Source organism: Pleurodeles waltl, chromosome 11 (assembly GCF_031143425.1).
Source record: "Pleurodeles waltl isolate 20211129_DDA chromosome 11, aPleWal1.hap1.20221129, whole genome shotgun sequence".
Lineage (NCBI taxonomy): Eukaryota > Metazoa > Chordata > Amphibia > Caudata > Salamandridae > Pleurodeles > Pleurodeles waltl.
Window position 1 is genome coordinate 543,258,967 of NC_090450.1, and position 15,925 is coordinate 543,274,891.

Genomic DNA, 15,925 nt, shown 5'->3' on the forward strand with positions numbered 1-15,925 from the left:
AACTATATCCGGGCTCAAGGTCAATTGGTCGAAATCCTGTCTATTCCCAATGCGTGCGATTCCAGACTCATACCGCATAGCCCATTCAACGACTGAGCTGCAATGGTGCTACACTACATTTAAGTACTTGGGCATAAATATTTATCACGACCCCCAGGATTTAAGGGAGGGTAATCTAGGTCGTGCGATCAGAGCCCTTTGCGGATCCTTACCCTTCTGGTGCTCGCTTCCACTCTCCCCTCTGGGCAGAGTGGCCATTGCAAAGATGGTGGTCTTACCGCGCCTGCTGTACTTTTTCTCTGCGCTACCACTGACACTTCCTGCCTCCTTCTTTAAATCCCTATCCAGCATATTATCAGACCTAACTTGGGGTAACGGCCGTCGTAGAGTGGCCCAAAACAAAATACACTGCCCACTGGCACAGGGCGGGTTGGGGGTACCCCGACTAGAACTATACTACGCATCCGCCCAGTTGCAGTGGGTGCTTAAATGGATACGCAACCCTGCAAACACAGAAGCACAAAGTGTATACAATGAATTAGGACATACCAACATAATACGCCACCTATCAGATAGGGAGGACACATGGCGTACGCAAAATATATTACTGTATAATGCACGACCTATATGGCACAAATATGTGCTGTGTGGTGATAAGACACCACAATGCTCCCCTAAGATACCCCTATTAGACATACCCAAAATTGAAATAATAGCTGCAAAACTTGATTTATCAACCTGGCCAGAGAAAGGCATACAAACAGTGGGCGACTTATTCATAGACGGGCAACTAAGCACATATGAGGCACTAGATGCCGCTCACAACCTAGGACGAGGTGACTTCATCACATACGGAGCGGTGCGACAATTAATACGCGCTACATGGAAATGCGGGAACAAAGAACCTACTGTAGCCCCAATCCTACACGAATTGTTAAACAACCCGCAAAACCTACCGAATATCTCAGGAATATACAGAACCCTGACCACACAATTCACACAAGGCCAAGAACAAGCTAAAAGTAGATGGGACCAGACCCTCACTTACACTCTATCACAACACGAGTGGAACCAGGCCATAACAGCGACACACATAGTATCACGTAACCCCAGACTAAGATTCACACAGTTTAACTATTTACATCAGACATATTTATCACCACACCGACTCGCACGAATGTTTCCTCAATCAACTCAGAAATGCCCAAGATGTGGCACCATCGACGCTACTTTCTTTCACATGACATGGGAATGTCCCCCGATCCTGAATGCTTGGAGTAACATAATAACTCAAATAACTGCATGGCTCGAAGTTCCATTGGCCCTCAGCCCAGCGCTATGTCTACTGGGAATAAGAGAAAGACCTAAAGGCAAAAAGCAAATACACAAATGTATAGACTTAGCGTTAGTCTTATACAGACGATTAATAGCTATGCATTGGAAAGCTCCCAACGCACCAGAACAGACACTATGGCACACAGAACTATTGCGCTGGGCAAAAGCAGAGACATATACACTGCAATCGCTACAAGATAGAGGGATTAAAGTGAAGGGCGCCCCCCCTGACCACAAAAACACAAACACGCAAATGAACAGCAAACAATAGGAGTAACAGTAAACAGTACATAACCTGAATAACAACACTAAACACACCCCGAACACCCACTAACCGAAAGAAGCAGAAGAATACCGCTACAACAAATAAACCGACCCTCCTGGCTCCCTATTTCTGCCTCTTTCCTCACTCTTTATCACTATTACACTTATCTTTTCTTCAGTTTCTATCCCTCTTCTCTTATTCAAAGATCTCCATAAATACTAGCAACAAACACCAAACTAGCCATTATTGCAAGAAAGCAGACCGCAAAAGTATGACTGTAATATCGGTGCTATGCACAAGTGTATAACTCCAAAGGTACTAATACTGCGTATGGAGATTGTTTCTAATTTCTAATTTCGCTATTTGCTTATATCTATGTGTAATGTTCAATAAATACAAATAAAAAGATGTTAAAAAAAAAAATTGCACTTAATTTATGCAAAACAAAGATCAAAGAAGTCTGGATACCTGGGACTAGATGCACAAAGTCAATTAGTGGCAAATCCTGTGATTCACTAAATCAAAGTGTTTGCAACTGCTAACTTTCTTTTTTGAGTTTAATAAACCAATTTTGTGATTCAGTAACAGGTAGCTAAATTGCATAATGGGTTTAGAAATATGCACACTGAATTGCAGTTTGGAATGGTTGTGTTGAGAGAGCCCTCTCAAATTGCAATTTGGAATGCTATAAATCAATTGTCTGCAACCACGCAACTTAGCTCACAAACCATTGATATGTGACCAACTTCTCAAATTAGATGGTAACCGATTTGAAAAGGAAAAAGGACTTCACTTCACTTCACATTTGTTAAGGTAAAAAAAAGGTTTGTATGGAAGTGGCCAAGGGACTACTGCCAATTCCTAAACTTAAACAAAGTATATATTTTTAAAATGCAACCTTCCCTCCTTTAAGGTAAATGATCTTCATTAACATAAAAACTTTACTTAAACGTAATCAGAGGCATGTTGGTCTTCTGACCCCAGCAGGTCACCATCCCTGTGATGGCATCAAATGAGAGTGAGTTGCAATTTGTGATCTACCTCTTGTATAGTAATTGGGTAGGTTGAATTGTAACCCACCCCAAATAGTGATTTTAATGGTACATGTGTTGGTTAGCTAAATCAGAATTGATTTCCAAAAACTTGGTGAGCTACATGCAACCACATTTATGAGAATCGATTCACAGTACACCTGGCCCTTAGTTCCCTGTCCCTGTAGGTTGGAGAGATGCCACTCTCATAGAACATGCCACAAACCTCTAATTCTGCCTGCATAAAATGTATGCTTTTCTACCAACATTTCTAAGCATTGGAGTAAAACAATTTTCATAAATGCAAAGCTAGGAATGTGACAGAACATTTTACAATTTTCAAGAAAGTCTTCAAGCACAGAAAAACACTAGCACAGAATTAGCTTTAGAGTGATCCACGCTGATAAAACTCTCAAAGACATTTTACCATTCCAGGCACAGTATTTCAGCGATGAATTGGTACTGTAATGTCCTAGCATAATTAAAATAAGTGAATGAAGACCCTGACACATGTTTCTCTGTCATTATACACCATCTCTGTGGAGAGGTGTGGGAGCATTATAAACTTAAGGGGTGTATCTCAGAAACAGACAGGCAAAGTCAAGATTTTCCAAGCAGAGTAGTGGATTAAAATAGGGAGTCCACGAAACTGAGACACCAAGGCTAGAGGCCAACCATGAGTAAAAATGGTAGCTCCAAAACTGGGCCAGGATGATGGGTCAAACCATTACAGAACCAGCTTTCATTCTGGAGGTTGTTGGAACTGAAAAGTCCCTTGCATGGTGGTAGATGTGTTCCTCTGCCCTGAATGCCCCAGCTGCAATGATGTCTGGATCCCTGGTGCAGAATTTTGTTGTCATAGGCAAACACCAATTATGTGTGTGCACCATGACATAGGCCTGTCCAATGGACAGTGCCCAGGAGGGCACCCAAAGCGCTATCCTTATAGTGGTGAAAGGCTATTGCCTTTGCCAGGAGTTAAGTAGCATGAGTGTGGTGGTAGCAAGATACTGCATAGTGATCAGTAGAAATGAAAAGGTATTTTTACCTGTGTCACTGAAGTGAGGCCTACTGGCCAGGTGGGGCTATCATGAAGCCTACTGCCATGCCAATCGAACCGTATCCCATGTGCAGAGTGAAGAAGGAGACCCCATCTGTAAGGTACGGCGGCTAGGAAGATTACAGCTGTGCAGATTGGGCTGTAGCGTGTGTGCGGTGTGAAGTCGCAACCCAATAGCCAAGTGGGGCCATCATGAAGATTACTGCCATATCGATTGGGCCTGTGTGTGAAGTAAAGTCTGTGACTCTGTATGCCAGGTGGGGCCACCGGAATAGAGCTGAGTTCAAGCCAGCATCATGAGGAGAGGCCGCTGTGGTGACCTGTGCGGGCCATTAGCCCCAACGCAGGATTGGAACCAGGACAATCTTTCCTCCACCTGTGGGAAAGATCAGAGGAACTTACTGTTTCATCTGGCTAAGCCACAAGTGGTACTTGCCAACAGCAGCCACTGCCACTCCCCGTGGAGACTCAGGTCACACCATCCTCAAAGGAGCTGGTAAGCATGATTGCAAGACCAGAAGGCCCCAGGGGAACTACATACCATTTTAGTTTTGGGACACTTTGGCAATTTAGCAGAGCCAAGAGTGAGACTCTTGAGACTCAGACTACTAGTGGTTCCTTAACTCAATGTTGCCTTTAGTGAATGGGGAATAGCCCCTACTGCTACTGAGAGGGAAGCAGGAATCAGGGACCTGCCTATTGAACACTAAAGCCCTGACCTCAGGGGGCTGTGTATGAGCTATATTTCACTTTGTGTTTGTATGTAAATACTAGTTTTGTCATAAAAGAGAGTGTGTGACTGGACAATCATTTATTGCTGCTACTGAACATACTTTGAGTTGTGAGCCAGTTTTCTCCCCCCTGTATCTACCTCCCTTTACCCCCCTTGATACCCTTTCCCAAGAAGCTTTGGACAGCTCCACTACCACTGAAATTCAAGTGCTGAAGGGTTACTTGGCTGAGTTGTTCAGGACCATAGTAGGTTGGGCCCTGGGATATTGGGAGCAAAGACCTCAACCCCCATGGTTGTGACCAGTAGCTCCTGCTTGCCCCATGGCTCTTCGAAATAGGTTCTGGCAGAGTTTGAAGGGACGAAAATGCTAGGTCCATTTAGAACTGGTAAAGTGCAGATACAAGCTCCCTACAGGTACATGGTGCATTAGAGACAGTGCAGACTCACCAGAGATGACGTAGAAAAGCGCCTCTGCAGCTCCATGACCCAGGCAATACACTTGTTTCTTGGCTAGCTGAGCTGTATGGAACTTAAAGGCCCTGGGTGGCCTCCTTGGTTCCCTGAGGTATCTCACATACAGGTCCTTCGGTAAGCTAGGCATTGTGAAGCTCTTCCACCAGCCCGGGAACCTATTCTCCGCACAGAAGCATCCAACTCCTTTTCTTTCCAAAGTCAGAGCAAAACGGTTCTTCAGGAATCCAGGTTTGTCCTCCACCTGACAGGAAAACAGCAACCAAGCGTTGGCACTGTCTATGGAAATGAGTGTTTTCTTGATTAATGCACCGCCTTATCCAAGTCCAATTATGTACAAGTTACTGGTTCGAGAGGACCAGTATTTATACAACTTTACAAGAGTAGGAAGCCTGTGCACTCCAATTGTCTGCATTCTTTCTAATGCAAGGTTATCTCCTAGTCTAGGTGAAGTGCATCTTTCCTCTTTGTACCCAATTTTTGCATGCTTTGAGAGCAGGGAGTCCAAGGTCAGAACAGTTTGGATTGCTTCAGGTGAGGATGTGGCTTGTCCTGTTGTTGCTAAATGGCAGCTAGCAACACAGGAACAGTGGTAAATTTCACAGAAGCAGCAGAATCCCACACTCAACAGATGGTGGCCAACAAACCCTAGCCAACAAAGGTAAGACTAATATTTGGGTCCTGGGCACAGGGAAATGAAAGCTGTCTTGCATATCATGGACAAATGACTGCTTGAAAGGAGACCACCATTCACACAGTTACCATGAAAAAAGCACACACCGCAATCAACTTCCTACTTTATTTTGAGTCTGTAATATTATCTTGAAAAGAGGTAATGCTAATTCATCATCAGTTACAGCAATACACTGATAAAACATTTAGACAATACAGTCATCAAAATATACAAAGTCAAAACGTAGGAGGAAAGTAAACAATTAGTACAATCACACAGCTTCAGCCACAACTAGTCACTTCTTATCTTAGGATGATGGGGAAGTGCCACCCTCACTTGGGATGGGGATTCGCGTTTATGAGACTCCTGTCAGCAAAGATGAACTAACATCACAGTACCATTGTGGAGCACCTCTAGTGGATTTGCAGATTATCAAGCTCCCTTGATGAAAACACATTGCAAATGATGGGTGGATATTTGTAATTGGTTGAATTAATCTTAGCCAATGGTATTTACTTTGGATCGCAAGCCAGTCCATTATTTTTAAACCACAATGCCACTCTAAACAGGACCCAGACATGTGCAGTTCAGCATTTTTGTCCCAACACTGACAGGAAACCAGGATCAATGAAATGGAGATCCTCACTGAAATTTGAACACTTGCTGTTAGGATGCATTTTTTTCCTGGCCTTTCCAGCTCTTTCCTGCAATATACAGAATATATGGTTTCTGTAAGATAGGACGGATTCTCACCAGTCAAGGGAGTGTGTTAATTGGCCCAGACAGCATCTGCCAAGCTCCGTGGTGGTTAGGACATGCCAATCTCAACAAAAGAAGCGCAGTAGGGCAGGCTTCAGGTACAATTGATAAAGAATATTTGCCCACCAAGCCCACATTTTACCCCTAGCATTCCAGGCAGGTGCACTGCTGGGATCCAGGAAACAAAGGACATGCAGGTTGTCATGCCCACAAAGGATGAAGGTAACCTGAAGAGAAAGAGTCATTTAATTCAGACTTACACTGAATGTTCCTCTAGACACCATTCTCTCAGCACACAATTTGTTGACCCCCCCTCTCTCCCTCTCTTTCTGTCTCACCCCCCACCCAACACGTAACACCATTCAGTAAATAATACACATACAATGGAGAAGGTAAAAGATCCAGTAAAAAGGACCTGCACAGCTATTCAGGAAGGGCTGGAATCCTACCTGTCATAGTAGACTGTTATTCGGCAGCCATCAGGTACAGTCCAGCTTATATCCTGATATGAGGGATCATCAGACATATTGAGAGGAGGCGCACAATGGATGCACAGGCTCAATTATCAAATGCCATATGGATCAAGGAGAACCTCTTATGGATTCATATATTGTTGAATCCACTGGGACTAAAGTTAAGAAAGGCCGCAAAACACAAAGATCAATGCAGCACAGCTTTTGCACATTGTGTAGCAAACTCTGTCACTAAATTAGGTTTCTACTACCTAGAGACAGCTTGTACTCACTTCTGCTGAGAATGTACAGAAATACAAAGGGATATAGAAAATTTATTCCAGACCATGAGGTTTCAAAGTTGTGAATTCTCAAGAAAGTGAGTTGAACACTTTGTGTGCCTGGGGCATTTGTGCATTTGTATTCCTAGACAAACAATAATCTTGAAATTGCACAATGATCCCATGTAAAGTGCACCAGTCTATGTCAACAGAGAGCATAAGAGGATCATTCTTTCATGGCTCTATCAGAGTTAGAAAAACAATCAATGTATCATACAATTTTAGATTGAATCACGTTATACATGTTTATCAGAATCTGTCAAGAGGTTCACAACATACCTGGGGTGAATGTCTGCTGCTGTCGGTAGTAGACAGGGGCGGAGGCTGACTTCTGTCTGTGGTAGGGTGCAGAGAATGCTTGGTCCTGTCTGTGCTGGGCTGCGGAGAATGTCTGCTTCTTTCTGTGCCAGGACGAGGTGAATACCTGCTCCTCTCCTTGCCAGTCTGAGGTGAATTCTTACTCCTATCTTTCCCGGGCAGAGCTGGGGAGTTGTTTGAAGATGGATTCCAGAGAGGAGAGCTGCTGACATCCTCAATCACCTAACATAGAAAAAGAAAACTAACGTTATACAGAGTTTAAAATTGGCTACATAAGCTGATGCCTTTCAAACTGTGTCTGTTTTACAAAAGGACTGAGGACACAGGTTCCTAAGAAAACATTAGGGTTATTATACTTTTTATTTCTATATTTAATCTCCATCCTGCATTTCTCTTAGGTACATTCTCCAGCTCTACATTATCTTGCAGCTTCATTGGCTGCTTGTGTGACTGCTGAGAGAGCCAAAAGAGAAGGAGTAGCTAGCTTATCATAAGGCATGGGAAAAGCTCAGCACAGCCATGAGTATCACTGTGTCTGTGGTTGACTGTGTGTCAGACTATGGATCACTATCTGTTTGTGCCTGCAGAAGCATCTAGGTCACACACTGCAGCACACCCCATCTGCCTGTATGCTCCAGCAGATCATCTGCTTGTAAGTACACCTTGGCAGTAAAGCAGCTCTTTGGCGCTGTGAAGTCATGCAATTTAGATACAGCATTGGAGGGACAATATGTGGACATTAAGAAATAATTAAAACAAATATTACAAAATGAAGAAAAGTGAAAATGAAGAATCTTTACTGTGAATATGAATGAGGAAAATCAGTTATACTTTGAAAACATGCCTTTTGTGGTTAATGATTTGAGCCCTGAATGGGTACATATGAGGTTAGGAATGGTGTTAGAATTTGGTTTATTACAGTTACGTTTTAGGATCATAGTTAGGGTTTGTGTTAGATATAAGACAAGGGGAAATTCTAAGTAATGATGAGGATTGTGTTTACGTTTAGAATTAGGGTTGCACATCAAGTTATGTTTAACCCCAGTTGCATTCTGTGAATTTGTCAAGGGGATAGCGATGAAGGTGACAGGTTAGCAGGTAAATGTAATTTTAAGTATTCAATTAGAGGAACAGGTTGAAGGCAGGATGGTCATTTTGAACACGGCTTCCTCATGACTCCTTGTACTCTGTGATAGTCAACCATAGCCTCAGGCCTCAACTGTGCTAAGCATTCATGGCTGGCGGCGGGGTAGAGTGGCGGGAGGGTGAACAAAACAAACAGAAAAAATATATATAAATAAATGTACCTGAATCCCCGTCGCATCCGCATCACAGCTCTTCTGACTCCACCAGGCACAGACTTCCAGACTACCCTTTGGCCAATCCTAACACTGCTCTCATGCTGCTGCCAGTGTGACAGAAATGTCAGGATTGGCCTGAGCACCCTCAATTTGCACTCCCAGACAGACTGTAAGCCTGTGCCTGCTGCCTCCGACCCGGCAACACAGCTTAAGTTGGACAGAGCTCAGTGCGGATGTGGATGTTGGTGTGGCCATTCTGAGACGGACAGCCAAAGCCACATGCGCACTGACAGCAGTATCACCACTCCTCCTCCCTGCCTGCCGCCCCCTTGAAAAATAAAACAATAATAAACATAGTTTTTAATCGTTTTATTTTTAAAGTTATGCAGCTGCTGCTGCTGCTATCAGGGGGGGCGACACTATTCCACCATAGCAGAGCAGCAGCAGCTGGTGCTAGGGAAGATCACTGAGGGTCATAGAACTGAAGATGGGTGGCTGATATAATGTGCTTTTATATCATCATAGCAAATTTATTGACAACCAAAGTATCGACAAGGCAAATATATAAATGTTACTTACCCAGTATAAGTTCGCCATTTAGCTCAGAGTGTTACAAGTTGTTTTTCTTCAAAGAAGTTTTTTCCCTGAGTAATGGGATTGAGTGGCTCTTCCTCTCGGTGATACTGTGCATGGACATTGAGGGGGTTATTCTAACTTTGGAGGAGTGTTAATCCGTCCCAAAAGTGACGGTAAAGTGACGGATATACCACCAGCCGTATTACGAGTTCCATAGGATATAATGGACTCGTAATACGGCTGGTGGTAAATCCGTCACTTTTCCGTCACTTTTGGGACGGATTAACACCTCCTCCAAAGTTAGAATAACCCCCTGAGTCCTTTGTTAGATTGTCCTCTCGCAGGAGGGTGAATTAAGAGTGTATGCGTGTATATGTACATATATAGTAAAGAAAAGTGATGTCCATGTAATGTATATACATATTTACAATATATAGTACTACAAAGGCCACAGGCTTTCTGGGAGGAGGGAGTGGGCTTGTGAATCTACAGGACTACTTGTCATGAACAGATGTATACTGGGTAAGCAACATTTTCCATTCGATGGCATGTGTAGCTGTAGATACACATGCTTTGCATAGACTGTAAAGCAGTCCCAACCCAAATTAAGTGGTGGCTAGCCTTTAGGAGTTGGAGTAGATTGAAATAGTGTTCTAAGCACTGCCTGTCCAATGCTTGCTTGTTGGCGAGATAACACATCCACACAGTAGTGTTTAGTAAATATGTGTGGTGTAGACCATGTGGCTGCTATACATATATCTGCTATTTGTATATTCCCTAAGAATGCCATTGAAGCTCCTTTTTTCCTAGTGGAATGCGCTTTAGGAGTTACTGGTGACTGTGTTTTAGCTTTTAGATAGCAAGTCTGCATACACATTACTATCCATCTGGCTAATCCATGTTTTGAAATAGGATTACCTTTGTGAGGCTGCTGAAAAGCCACAAAGAGTTGTTTGGATTTTCTGAAATCTTTTGTTCTGTCTATATAGTACATGAGAGCTCTTTTAACATCAAGGGTGTGAAGAGCACTTTCAGCCACTGAATCTGGCTGTGGAAAGAAAACTGGCAATTCCACCGACTGATATGAAAAGGTGAGACCACTTTTGGTAGGAATTTTGGATTTGTCCTAAGAACAATTGTTTTTTGAATTTGAAAGGTTCTTCCAAAGTGAATTCTTAAATTTCACCAACTCTTCTTAAAAAAGCGATTGCCACTAAAAAAAGGTGGGCCCATAAGTTTTTTTAGTACAATGTTAAGATTCCACTCAGGAGCCTATGGAGCTCTAGGTGGAATAACCCTTTTAAGACCCTCCATAAAAGCCTTTATAACAAGAATCCTAAAAAGGGAGGTATGTTGGCTGTTTTGGAGGTACACAGCTATCGCTGTTAAATGGATCTTAACAGAGGAGCATGTGAGGTTTGCTTTTTTGTAAGTGTATCAAATAGCAAACAATACCCTGTCCTGAAGCTTTAAGTGGGTCAATGTTTCTGGGCTTACAGTAGTAGACACAATGCTTCCATTTAGCCGCAAAACACTGTCTAGTTGTGGGTTTGTGTGCATCCTTTAGAATATCCATACATTCAGATGTAAGTTGTAAGTAGCTAAACTCTATAACTTCAGGAGCCAAATCGCCAGGTTGAATATGCTGGGATTTGGATGTGTGATTTGACCTCTCCTTTGAGTCAACAGGTCTGGCCTGTTTGGTAGTTTGTGATGTGGTACTACAGACAGATCCAACAGTGTTGTGCACCAATCATGACGTGCCCACTTCGGAGCTATGAGCATCATGGTGAACGAGGTTTGTTTTATCTTTTTGATCAAAAATGGAATTAGTGGGAGTGGTGTAAAAGCGTCAGCAAATATCCCTGACCAATTGATCCATACAGCAATGACCTTGGATTGAGGGTGGGGGTACCTGGATGCAAAGTTTTGGCATTTTGCATTTTCTCTTGCGGCGAAAAGGTCTATGTCTGGGGTTTCCCACATTTGGAAATATTGTTGAATCACCTGTGGGTGATTCTCACATTTGTATACTTGTTGTTGCATCCTGCTTAAAAGGTCCGTTAGTTGGTTACGTATATTTGGAATAAATTCTGCCAGTAATTGAATCTGATTGTGAATTTCCCATTTCCAAATTGTCTGTGCTAAAAGGAATAATTAGGATGAATGCCCCCCGTTTTTGCAGATAATACATTGTGGTCATATTGTCTGTCCTAACACTACCTTATATGTTATATGTGTTTGAAAGGCTTTGAGCGCTAGGAATACTGCTAGTAATTCCAAGTGGTTTATATGATAAGTCTGTTGAATTGAGTCCCAGTCCCCCTGTATAGTGAGGTTGTTGAGATGAGCTCCCTAACCTATCATTGATGCATCTGTTGTGATTGTGGTCTGAGGTACAGGGTCCTTAAGGGCCACCCCTTTGATAGGTTGGCGTAATTCCACTATTGCAGAGAGCGGTGAGTCTGGTGGTCTGACAACACTAGATCTTGAATTTGACCCTGTCCCTGAGACCACTGTGGAGAAAGACACTGCTGTAGTGGTTGCATGTGCAGTCTTGCATAGGGTACCATTGCTATGCATGAAGCCATCATTCCCAATAGTTTCATCACCAGCTTTACTGTGTATGTGTGGTTGCATTGTAGTTGAGTTATGAGATAGTGAAATGCTTGAATTCTGACTTGATTTGGGTATGCTAATCCTGATTGTGTGTTGAGAATTGCTCCTAGATTCTATTGTATCTGTGCTGGCTGCAGGTGAGATTTTTGATAATTGGTTGTGAATCCTAGATTGTGTAGGATGTCTATGGTATACTTAGTATGTTGTTGGCAGATTTGAATTGTACTGGCTTTTATGAGCTGGTCGTCCAGATATCGGAAGACATGTATGTTCTGTCTTCTGAGGAATGCTGCAACTACTGCTAGGCATTTGGTAAATACTCTTGGTGCTCTTGTTACCCCGAATGGTAGCACTTTGAATTGGTAGTGCTTACCTGCTATAACAAATCTTAGATATTTTCGATGTGCTGGATGGATGGAAATGTGGAAATAAGCATTTTTGAGATCTAATGCTGTCATGTAATCCTGTTTTTGTAGTAGGGGAATGATGTCTCGTAAAGTGACCATATGAAAGTGATATGAAAGGATGTATTGATTGAGGGGTCTGAGTTCTAAGATTTGTCTGAGAGTACCATCTTTCTTTGGTATAAGGAAGTATAGTGAATGTACTCTGGAACCTTGTTGGGATATAGGTACCATCTCTATGACACCTTGAGTAGTAACAATTGTACCTCCTGTTTTAATAGTTTGAGATGTTCCGGAGTAAGGCCCATATTTATACTTTTTTAGTGCCGTATTTGTGTCATTTTGTGACGCAAAAGCGGAGTAAACTTACAAAATGTAATTGTATTTTGTAAGTTTGCACCGCTTTTGCGCCAAAAAATGATGCAAATGTGACGCAAAAAATATATAAGTATGTGTCCAAGTTTGTGTGAATGAGGGAGAATGTTTGGTGGAGTAGAGATACGTTTTAGACAATAGCCGTGTTGGATAATTGATAGAACCCATTGATCTGTAGTAATGTTGTACCATTGTGGGTAAAAATGTACCAGTCTTCCTCCCACAGGAGATGTCTGATCTGTGGGGATGTGTAAGAAATCAGTGTTTTGTTGCGGTGGATGAACCTCTTGGAGCAGTTGTATTACCTCTTCCTCTATAATTTGTTCCTCTGTAAGAGCCTCTAAATGAACCTTTGTTGTAGAAGTGTGGCCCTTGTTTTTGTTGGGATGTGGATGGTTCCGTAGTTGATGATTTGAAACCACCCCTAAACTGTGGCCTACGAAATGTTCCCTGAGTGGGTGTAGTGTATAACGCACCCATAGCTTTAGCTGTCTCAAAGTCCTTTTCAAGCTTGTCTATTGTAGTGTCAACTTCTGGCCCAAATAAATGCTTTTTTATCAAAGGGCATATTTAATACCGCTTTTTGTATCTCTGGCTTAAAACCTGAAGCCCTTAGCCATGCATGTCTCCTAATGATGATGCTGGTGTTAACTCCCCTTGCTGCTGTATCAGCTGCATCTATAGCGGATCTGATTTGGTTATTAGAAATAGCCTATCCTTCAGCTACTATTTGTTGTGCCCTTTTTTGATCCCCTGGTGGAAGACATTGCATTAATTCTTCCATCTGATCCCAATGAGCTCTATAGTCCGTTGCCAAGAGTGCTTGAGAGTTCGCAATCCTCCAATGGTTAGCAGCTTGAGTTGCCATTCTTTTACCTGCTGCATCTAAATTTGCGATTCTCTTTTTCTGGAGGAGGAGCATCCCCTGTAGACTGGATATTGACTCGCTTTCTTGATGCACTGACCACTACAGAGTCAGGTGGTACTTGTGCTCTAATAAAAACCGGATCAGAGGGTGCAGGTTTATATTTTTTATCGACACTAGATTTACTGGTTCTTTAAAAATATCTTCGGCATGTTCAAGCATGCCTGAAATCATAGGGAGACACTGATACTCTTTATGAGTAGACGTTAAGCTGTTAAATAAAAAATCATCCTCAATGGGATCTGTATGTAATTGTACATTATGATACGCAGCTGCCCTGGCTATAACCTGATTGTAAGCAGTGGAATCTTCAGGGGGAGATGGCCTTGTTGGGTATAAATCGGGATCATTGGGAAGAATGGGATCTGTGTCATATATATCCCATGGATCTACATCCTCTTGAGGATCGGATAAATCATCCCTATGTGGTGAAACAGGGGATTCTCGTGGAAAGAACTTTGTAGGTTATGTGGTGGTGGTGGTGGAGCAGCAGGTGGTGGAGAAGCAGGAAGGGAAGGAGAATGTAGTGGTAAAGGCTGCTGTGGTTCCTTTTGTTTAAAGATTTTAGTAGGTGGAGGCCCAGCGAATATAAAGTTTCTTGAAAAGTTAATTTTCTTTTGATTGATGGAGGAGAGGCTATAATCCTTCCTGTGTCCTTATGTATATGGATCTTTTGCTGCTTAGCGTCCATAACCAACAATATGGGCTCTATCTCTGATGACTCCTTAGTAGTTAGAACATATCTACGACTGACAGGTTTCAGTTCCGAAATCTTGGATACTGAATGCTTGAGTTGAGCCGAAAATGTTGGCTCCGAAAGCGCTGTTACTTTTTTAGGCTCTGAAGTGGAAGAGTCAGATTTTTGGCTCAGGACTAAAACAGATGTGGCATGCTGTTTGTTGGGTGCCAAATGCACTTTGGTCTGTTGTTTCGGTGCCGAACCCGAGGGTTGGTCATCCAAATGTATTTTTCGGGTCCGACCATGGCTCGGAGGCAGTGTAGAAGCGAAGACCAATGCAGAAGTCTCTTTAATTGTCTTTGGGTGGTGGGACGGGGCTGGTGTACTCACGTACTGCGCCGGTGGGATGGATTGGCTATCAACATCGGAATCTTGATCCGAATCGGAGTCTGCGATGGAAATGGTTGCATGCTCTACTACTTCTTCTTGCGTGTGTTCGTCCCTGAAGATGTCAGGTGTGTGCTCTGATGACTTGGACGCCATCTCCAGTCGACGTACTCTTTGATCCCTAAGAGTCTTTTTGGATCAAAATGACCGACAAGCGTCACAGTTTTCTTCTCTGTGATCTGGAGAGAGGCAGAGATTGCACACCAAATGTTGATCGGGGTAGGGAAATTTGGCGTGACACTGAGGGCAAAACTGAAATGAAGTCCATTCTATTAGCCTAACATTGTTCGAGTGCAGCATGTCAAAGTAGGCCCAAAAAGGGCAAGGCCGCCCCTTAGGGCGTGTAATCAGATTGAGTATAAGAGTGGAAAATATGATCAAAACTTTACCGACATTTATGGAAAGTTAGAGAAAAGTTCAGCTAATACCGAACTAAGATATACAGGAGCGAGAGGAAACCCTTCTGAACCCGACGGTGGAAAGAAAACAATCTAACAAAGGACTCGATGCCCATGCGTAGTATCACCGAGAGGAGGAGTCACTCGATCCCGTGACTCGGGGAAAAACTTCTTTGAAGAAAAACAACTTCTAATACTCCGAGCCCAACACTAGATGGCGGACTTATGCAAAGCATGTGTATCTACAGCTACACATGCCATCGAACATAAGTTTTTTATATATATATATATATATATATATATATATGTTTACTATACATAACTCCATTCATATGTATCTTTACAATATTTATTTTACAGGTATGTAGATGTGGAGTTAAGAATAGTAAATATATACATAGATATTTATTTTAACATGCTTGATATTTTAGTTGTTATTTGTTCTACGGTATTAGGATAGTGCAACATTGAAAACCTTGATATGTTGACATACAACTGGGTAGCTTTTAATCACAAGGAGTTTCCACCTTGGGGTTCCATGTTGCATCACAGACAACTTAAGCTTCGCTCTCATTTCTTTTGTGTCATTTGGAACGCTTTGGTGAAACACAGTCCAGTTATTGATGGTGTTCCATTTGTAATTGTATATTTTCTTCTTCTTGAGTTTTTTTATTACTGCTTCTTGATAAACGGGTCTCACAATTTTTGCATTTGTTATTATCACATAGAGTTAGAAGGATGTCAGTGCACTCCAGCTCACCTC

General features: G+C 42.5%; 1 protein-coding gene across 2 annotated transcripts in view; it reads right to left on the minus strand.

The window, feature by feature from the left end:
* LOC138265868 (actin filament-associated protein 1-like 2) overlaps positions 1-15,925 on the minus strand; it is a 289,799-nt gene that overhangs the window by 79,552 nt on the left and 194,322 nt on the right. For both annotated transcript variants that reach the window (XM_069213982.1, XM_069213981.1), the window contains exon 8: positions 7,400-7,660. In XM_069213982.1, coding sequence (XP_069070083.1) covers positions 7,400-7,660 — 261 coding nt within the window. The remainder of the gene's footprint in view (positions 1-7,399; positions 7,661-15,925) is intronic.